Here is a 9,143-nt window from a genome sequence, read left to right on the forward strand (position 1 = left end):
TATATATATATATATATATATATATATATATATATATATATGTATGCATTTGTTCCTATTTCCAGAACCGTGTAATAAAATGTTCAAGCAACTTAAAGTCACGATTTTTCTTTACCCCATAACTTAACGTATAAAGTTCATATAACAAAAAATTGAAGAAAAGAAAAATGTTCTTCTTCTTCACTGTTCAAAAATCGTTTATTTGTCACAAAATAACAAAATGCTTTCTTATAAATGAACAAAAGAAAAACAAAACACGGAAACAAAGAAAACAGGAAAACAGAAAAAAATCATTGCTATTGTACTAAGTCAAATATATATATATATATATATATATATATATATGTATATATAATTGAATATGTTCTGATAATTCGTTATAATAAAAATGCAATTTATTTTTTCCCATTTATGTTCGCTTTTAATACGCTTAGCTGGGTTAAGCAATTATCACGATATAATCTTCTTTCGGGTAACTTATCCAACGGTACTAAATCTTCCAATTGTTTAGCTACCTCTGTCGCTGTAGCACTTCCATCCATAATGGGTGGTGGACCCATAGTCTCGCTAACCGAATGAATGGTTTTTGAATAACGTTCCAAATAGTTGGTGATGCCCTCAGCATTTAAATGGCAAGTCTCAAGAGGACCCAAAAAAGCGTAACGCATACCTAAACCATCGGACATAACGCTATCTATATCCTTTACATTTAATATGCCCGCTTCAACTAAACGCCATACTTCATTGATTATCGCATATTGTATGCGATTTAAAGCGAAACCTTCAATTTCGCGACTTAACGTTACCGGCTTTTGACCGATTTCCTCCATTAGAGTCCGAGTTTTTGCTACCGCATCAGCTTTAGTCCACGGCGAAGGTACAACTTCCACTAACGGTACATAGTATGGCGGATTAACCGGATGCGATACTAAGACCTGAAAAAAAAAAAAAATTAAAAAATAAATAAATGTAGTGTGAGTCATAGCTGCCTAATGCCTAACCTATAGAAAATCAAAAGTTTCCGATAAATGTGCACAACGGGAACTATAGTTTCTTCAATAGTGAGAAAGTAATGGGAAGTGTAAAAAAATTATGTCATCGAAACTAATGTTTTGCAATAAAATCGTATTCAAACTTGTGCATATCAAAGATCAGTTTGTTATCTTTAAGGTTATGTCACGATCAAGGTTTACCAACAACGTTTTTGTACAGGATTTTGCGTATTTTTTAAGGGAAAAAACTGTTCCGCGCACGTCAATAGTACGTTTGCGAAAACCCGAATAATTGAGCAATTCAAGCTATCAGATTCCATAACTAGGCCTAGAGACTCGTCAAGTAAGCACTTGGACGAATCGGACATTATAGATTGGAAGTTTTGTTTTGCATTATAATCCCCCATAACTAGCCGAGTAAATACGAAAACCGACTAAGAAGTCAATGTTCGCAAGTTCAAAACTCAAGTGCGGTCGCGCTGTACTTACTTTAATCATATTACATCCGCAATCGGTAAAGCCATAACACTTATCGAATGTCTGCTAGACGTCCGCCCATCATTTCCCTTATCTCTTTCCCTTTCCTCATTTCTTTCTCATCGTCATTGTCTTACACTAAGCGGGGACATCCCATAAGTTATTGATTATATTAAAAAAAGAACGAGAAAGAACAATGTGAGAATAGTTAGCAAAACATCTCTTCCCTTAAGTGTAAGTAACTGTGCCTTCTTAGAATCGTAATTTTTTTCGAAAATTTTTTTAGGCGAATAGTTACATATTGAAATCTTTAATTTGTTTTTTTTTTTTTTTTTTTTTTTCCTTTATAGCTGTTACGATCTTTTAGCGATTATGGACTCGTCAGGCTCGTTGCCCGAAAATAGATAGCCATATATAGATATACAGCACCATAGTTGCAATCGGATGTATAGGTAAATTATTCCGTCATTCGAAATATACAAAAGTTTTTTCTCGCCTTTGATGCATACATTTAGATTTGACAAACGCCTTGATAAAATTAGTACACGCTTACATATGCTTGGCCAAGATAATATTTATAACGCCAGAGAAAGATAGGTCAAGAAAGAGCTGATAATACATGTATGTGAAATATGTTTAATTTATTTCATTAGCAAGTAAAATTCAATCAAATCGATAATTATTATCAGGTATTAAGAGCATGAATAATGAATGGGACAACAAAAGAGAGAGCAAAGAAAGATTGCAATTGAAAATAAGTAAGAAAATCGTACTTACTTTATGAAAGCCGAGCGCGCTAAGGATTCCATTCTTGCTTTTGTATCTTGATCAGCAATTATCTAACATTTTGAATCAATATCAGCTAAAGATGATAAGATATTTTGACTATATCTGCGATATTGTTTAAATATTTCTAATGCTATAAGTATATGAACGGATTGACGGATTACATTACTTGATTATATATATAGGTACGCAACTTGGCTTTGTATCTCTGTTTCTGTTTTCGCAAGTTTAAGAAATATGTGGATGAGCAATGGCTAAGATCAATAAGAATTACCGCTTACCGCTCATGAACTTACAATGGAAAACATTCAGAGGAGCGTATATTATAATTCGAACTGACCGAATGCATATTTAATTTTGATTCAAACTGTTATCGACCTATCTCGACAGTTTGATTAAAGTGAATTAAGAAAGCCAGCCAACGATACTTTTGCAACTAATTGGTTTATCGGACGGCATTGGAAGCAAAACTGGCGACTGACAACAATCAATTTGTGCAGTTCAATGACGAAAGCTGGCTTCGAAATGGATCATCATCTAAACGCTAGTATTTCACATCAAACTTAAGCAAATTTAATATGATGTCAATAGTTATCTTGGCTTAGTTTTAATAGATGCTATGAATATATATGTATCCTTGAAACAGATTGTATATTTTGTAAGCGTGAAAATAGCGTGAAGGTTTCTGATTTTATCCTGGTGCTCCATTTAAGATGAGAGTTCCTTTTGGTATATATGTATTGAATATTGCTCTCTGTTTTTTGAAAGTTTTACTAAGAAAGTCAAGGTAAAGCAACTTTTTAGCTTTGAGTGAAGAAACGATTTCGTTAAATGGATTTTCATACCTCGGTCAATAGTAAGGTATTGTACTACTGTAAGCGTACTAGCGACATTGTCTTGACTGTTACAGATATCGTTTAGACCATAAGAAGCCATTTTGAGCTATAGTCTAGAAATTTATAACTCTTTCATATGGTTTGTGCATTGCATTGAAAAGTCTATCCCGCTCTATGCTACGATGTACATCCGGGAATTTTGATCTAATTCATTTTATTGAAACTTTTAACGAGATCAAATCAGTAATGAAGTTAATTTGGAACCTTAGATAAGTCAGTTACTTGTATATATTTCATAAAGTATACCTAGACTAAGAATCTAGTACTTGTTCATAGTCTGTACATAATTTCCAATGAGTACATTTTATAACGATTGCATTCGAAACGAATTTTTGGTACCCGCCATGTTAAACATGCGTGCAAAAATTTTTAAGTGTTTGTTGACTAGAGCGTGTTTTCACAATCAACGCTACTTCGTTGAATACGATTATTCTAGAACAAAGACTTTTCCAAATAGGCCGTCAAGTGGGGAGTGGTGGAAAAAGCGTTCCAATCCAACGACGTCGGCGTAGATTAAATGCAAAAAAACCAGAGGGACAGACGGACAGACAAGCATTAGATCGATACAGAAAGTGTTCATTGGTATATTAAAAATTTGGTCTATCTCAAGTCCTCCTAAGTATTGCGGACACTTAACACAAACACAAACTATATATATCGGCTAGATTACCTTGTGGCCATAAGTGGTGTAGAGTATAATAATGTAAACGAGGAAATATATTATATCTATATATGTTTATTACTTGATAGTAAAAGATGTTATCTAAATGTCGGGGTTGATGAAGAAAAATTATAATTCTATATATTGACTAAGACTGAACGAATTTCTTATCTATTTCATACAAAAGGAAAAAATGCACATATCTAAAAACATGATTGAATATCGAGCTAGAGTACTTACATTCTCCTTATGTTTCAAGTCTTTAGCAAATAATGATGGTAAAAATGTGCTGGTGGAACTCGATATTATTGTATGCGCTTCAACAATTTCATCAAGTTGTTTATAGAAGGACTGCTTCATATCCAATCTCTCCGGTATGCATTCCTGTATAAACATGGCATCCTTGGCTAAAGTTTTCAAATCATTTGTCCCCGTTAAACAGTCAAATTGTTTGGCAGCACTCAGTTTGCCACGTAGCAGGCCTTTCGCTTCCAAATTCTTCAATTCCTGTTCGGTATTCATTAAAGCTGTTTTAACCTGTTCCGGCATAATGTCATAAAGCATCACTTGATAACCAACCGATGCAAATAGCATTGACCAGGAACGTCCAATAAGGCCACTTTTCATTCATTTAATAAAAGCATACTCATAGAAATGTCTCTTGCGTTTAATAAACAATATTTCCTTTATACTTACCTACCAACTATGCCAATTTTTTCTCTTTTGCCTTCATTGTTCATAATTTTTCTTTTTTTCTGCTTTGGGGAATCAATTTTGTCCTACTTATTGTTTTATCTCTTAAATAAGTTAATAAATTAATTAAACAATCTTGACAAGCAATGAATTTTTAAAGTTTAAAAAAATTCGTTCGTCCGTTGTTAAGTACAGTTAAAAAGTTTCTGAGTTTCTGTTTCGTTTATAAACACATTAGCAAAGAGAATGATTAAAAGAAGATATGAATTATACCTCTTTCTCTCTTTCTCTCTCTCTCTCTCTCTCTCTTCATACATTAACAAGCAAGAAAGTTATATTCGGCTGGGGCTGAATCTCGGATACCCACCACCAGTACCATTCTTGGCGTCCCTTGAAAGGTATTGTTAAGAAAAGTTAAGCAACCACGTTGTGACGTCCACCGCAATTAACTTAGAATTAACACACTTAGCTCATCACATTGTACTCTCCAAGTCTTTTTATTTGATACCCATATGGGCGGTGTTTTGACGAAAAAACGAATCCATCACATTGTGACGCCCATCAGAACGAATTTAGAATTAATATAATTAGCTTGTCGTCTTCTACTCTCCAAGTACTTTTATTTGATACTCATATCACTGGTGTTATTAAGAAAAAATTAATCCACGAAGTCATAGGGTCCATCATCTATTGGCTCTTCGTTTGACGAATGTACAAAATAGACTTAATTTTTCTGCTTTGTTTACCTCTTGATTGATAAGCATGGCCGACTTTTTCCATTTTCTCGCATAAATAGCAGAGTTTCTCATAAAGTAAAGTGTGAAAAACTTCAGGCTGTTATTTTTTATAATTGATTTCGTTTAGAGAAAAGGGATTGCGTTCAGTTTACGCTTCCTTGCGGGCTTGTGCTCTAACCGAGTTTCCCCATCTGCAATACCAAGCTACCAATGTTTCTACCCGACCCAGGAGAGTGTCAACAACACACACCACACAGACACACAGAGGTGCAGACACGGCTTAATCAATTCAGAATTTAATGCTGATCAAGAATATATATGTACTTTATAGAGTCTCTGTAGCTTCCTTTCGGGTGTTGCAAACATTATGGAAAAATGAGTGTTCCCTCCAGATTACAGTGGTGCATATAAAAAACTTGTTGACTTAACATAAGGCAAGCCGAATACTTAAATTGAACTTTTTTTAACCCGTTAAGGCCTTATGCACACATTTGTGCACCTCTCGTTAAACCGAAGTAAGATATTTGTGTATTGATGGTTACTGCACTACTGGTTATTTCGTAAGCACTATTTTGCTGTAATATGTTTTCAAATTTTAAGAATTGTCGTCATGGTTACATATATAAATTTAGATTATTATGTTTTAAGTTGGCTCGTTAAAGACGAAGTTGACAGATGGTATTATATATTAAATGTATTTTATGCAACATATGGCAAAATTATGATATTATGTTCGCTGTTATAATTGCGATATTCTCTTGCCATTTTCCATTCCACTTTTTTTTACTCTCGGCAGAGTACACACACATCTTAGTCTACTCAATTTTTTAGGATTACATTAGTGATGCGTTCGTCTGCGTGCATGCTCTACTGAATTCGACGTTCAAAGCATTAACAGTCAAAATGTGATTTACGTATAGTTGAGCGTACGGCGTGAATTGTATCGTAGTGATCATTGCAGCAATGCAAATTTTTCGCAAAATTTTCATTTTGTTGTAAGCATTTGCGTTGAGAAGCAAAACAAAGAGAAAAGGATAGAGAGAGACAGAGAGATAGATAGATAGATAGATAGATAGAGAGAGAGAGAGTTAATATTTCAAGGAATAGGCTTCAGTGCATAGGACCTCATTCTTTTACCCGGACACCCCGGAGGTGTAATTTTCATATACCATGATTTGCAGGCATGGGAATTAAAGATGATGACATTGAAAGCAATGAATGCGAGCAGAAAGAAATGTGACTAACAAAGATTTTATGGGTTTTCAGCCCAAACGGAATGATCGCAAACGAATAGAAATACATTTGCTACTCATGCCTGAGCAATGACTTCGCTACGTCCAATTTAAGCGTCAAAGTCTGGCAAGCAGATTTAAATAATGTAAACAAAGGTCGTTTCTATTGACGTCAATGGGTTAATGTAACAATGAAGAGAGAAGAAGAAATAAAGAGAACCTCAGAAATAAACAGTAAGGCGCTGAACCAACGAAAACTGAATGGTAAGAGTGGCTAAGATAGTTTTCAAAATAATAGAGAAGTAATGGTAGAGAAGTAATGGTATAAAGATATTTATCAAAATAAGAGCTAGTAACGTCTCACGCATTATTAGTGTTTCTGCTATCAATAACAGTAGTAACGCAACCATTCGAATGCTTAATCTTTCATTCTCATTGTCCACATGGATAAAAATTCTGTTAACGTTTTTTTGATTAAACGACTCACTGTATTAAAGGTTTACATAACAGAAGCATATCGAATTGTGTGCTTCTACGTGAATATGCGCTATGGTATATATATATATATAAATATATATACATATATATATGTGTATAGTAGCAGAGACAACGAAATGCATGGATGTTCCAAAATTTCGTTCATAACTCAGATTAGTAGAATTTTAGGGACTTTTTGCGTATCTGTTATCAATAACAGCAGTAGCAACCATTTGAATGGTTACTCTTTCATTCTTATTGTTCGTGTGGATAGAAATTCTGCTAACGTTTTCTCGATTACACGTATCACTATATCAAATGTTTACATAACAAAAGCATTTCGAATTCCGCGCTTCTAAGTGAACATGCGCTATGGTATATATATATGTAAAAGTCTGCAATAGTAGCGACAACGAAACGCGTGGATGTTTCAAAATTCCACCCTACACCACTTCGCTTAATGCAGGCATTCTTTCATTTTTCTGATGATGCAATAAAAATTATACGTTATTTCCATGCAAAAATATAGTTCTTATGGAAGACCTCATATTGAAGCTCGCTCAGAGTTGATTAACGTGATCCAAGCTTACCAAATTCAATTTACCTATCCAAGATTTTAGTAATTTCTATTTGCTTCCATCATAAAAAATTTCAAGTTAGACTTTGTTTTAACAGAAGTGTTTGCTTTTCATCAGAGCCTCTTGGCATGGTTAAGTCAAAGTAAAACACCTATTTGATCCAAATTTTATATCAAATTACTCTTACGAACCATTTTTCATTATTAAATCTCAAAAATTGAACATGTTTGGCAAATAAGGGCTTATTTTTCATTAGAAGCCTTATAGGAGGTGAGTGTAGATCCAGAACTTAGATCTATATACTTTGGCCAATTTCGTTAAGATTATTGTGATTATCTCAAATTATTATTATGCACGAGTTTTCATTAAAAAATATTGAAGTTTAGGTTTTTTTACCATACAAAGATTAATTATCCGTACGAGTGGTTCTTCAATGCATGGGCAGGATAGTTTGGACACAAACCAACCATATATCAGTAAATACAACAACCTTTGAAGACGTGTGTTATTTTCCATTTCGTTCCATTCTGCTTTTGCACATCCACGAGCCAAAAACTCTATATGCATAAAGACGGAGCATACTAAAGACTTTTTTCTTTTGCGAAACCTGTCTAAAAAAAGCCAAATGCTATGAGAGCAAGAGAGAAAAATTATTACGAATTATGAATGAATTATAGATGAAAATATGGAAAACTTGTCGGTTTGCCGACGTTATTTTAGTTCGTTCTGCATTGTTGGGCATGTCTGTGAATTGATTGCTCCTGGTTTAAGATCTCATTTGCATAATTGATCAAGGAAACGCCTGTGCGAAATTTCAGCCTCTTATCTGTATTTTCACAACTATAACGATTCACAAAATTTACCGTCAAATTGCCAGGTTTTCGTAAATCTAGTGTTCAAGGCTACGTGCAGAATATTAAGATATACTGAACAGACATATGGGCAAGCAGGTAATAAACTTGGACCTACTACTAAACAAATGGAATCGCCTGCCGAATCGATCTAAACTTGCCAGCCCGTTTGTCCATCTGACGGTATATCTGTTCATGTATAAATCCTAACATTTGAAATATTTTGATTCAAGGACGAACACTATTGAAAACGAATTCGGATCGATCCCTTTTTTTAACGACTATTTAAGCTATTTAACGTTACCCATAAAACTTAATCTTTATATGATAAGAAGATGGACATAAAAAGTAAGTCGATCAAATTTGAACCGCATGGATCTATATCTTGGACACCACCCCATATAAACTTTCTCATGAATAGTAAGAAGCTCTACGGAAAAACGTGCTTAGTAACAATTTGGTAGAAGAAAAAAATTTACAGCAGGGAATTTGGATCACATAGGTCTATATTTTAGACTCCAACATAAGTAGGAGTTATTGTGAAACGCAAGCCCTTATATCAAGAGAAAGTCCAATTTCTAGTTTCTTATAACGGACACTGAAAAATTACAAAATTTTAAAGAAGTAAACTAAGTTTGCAAAATTCACGTCGGACCTTCCCCCATATATAAGTTTTTATGGAAAGCATGCCTTTGAATAAAAATAATGTTAGCATTTTTGGCATATTATTACCAAAACGAGTGAATAACTGTGCTTACTTGTC

At 33.9% G+C, this 9,143-nt stretch overlaps 1 protein-coding gene across 1 annotated transcript; it reads right to left on the bottom strand.

Moving 5' to 3' along the window:
- Positions 1-340: 340 nt before the first annotated feature.
- LOC119638315 (lambda-crystallin homolog) lies at positions 341-4,725 on the bottom strand. The gene is made up of 3 exons (XM_038035053.1): positions 4,509-4,725; positions 4,053-4,431; positions 341-935 (listed from the first exon to the last, which is right to left on the bottom strand). Exons 1-3 carry the CDS (start codon positions 4,550-4,552, stop codon positions 396-398), a joined length of 963 nt encoding a protein of 320 aa, XP_037890981.1. The 5' UTR covers positions 4,553-4,725; the 3' UTR covers positions 341-395.
- Between the last annotated feature and the right edge of the window lie 4,418 nt (positions 4,726-9,143).

The sequence above is a fragment of the Glossina fuscipes genome, unplaced genomic scaffold (assembly GCF_014805625.2).
Source record: "Glossina fuscipes isolate IAEA_lab_2018 unplaced genomic scaffold, Yale_Gfus_2 0, whole genome shotgun sequence".
NCBI classification, from domain to species: Eukaryota; Metazoa; Arthropoda; class Insecta; order Diptera; family Glossinidae; genus Glossina; species Glossina fuscipes.

Bases quoted from the DNA above. Each gene is read 5' to 3' on its own strand.
- LOC119638315 (XM_038035053.1), bottom strand. From the start codon at position 4,552: ATGAACAATGAAGGCAAAAGAGAAAAAATTGGCATAGTTGGTAG. The intron at 4,432-4,508 runs GTAAGTATAAAG...ATGAATGAAAAG, and splicing joins AAAATTGGCATAGTTGGTAG to TGGCCTTATTGGACGTTCCT. The intron at 936-4,052 runs GTAAGTACTCTA...TTTTTTTTTCAG, and splicing joins ACTTGAAACATAAGGAGAAT to GTCTTAGTATCGCATCCGGT.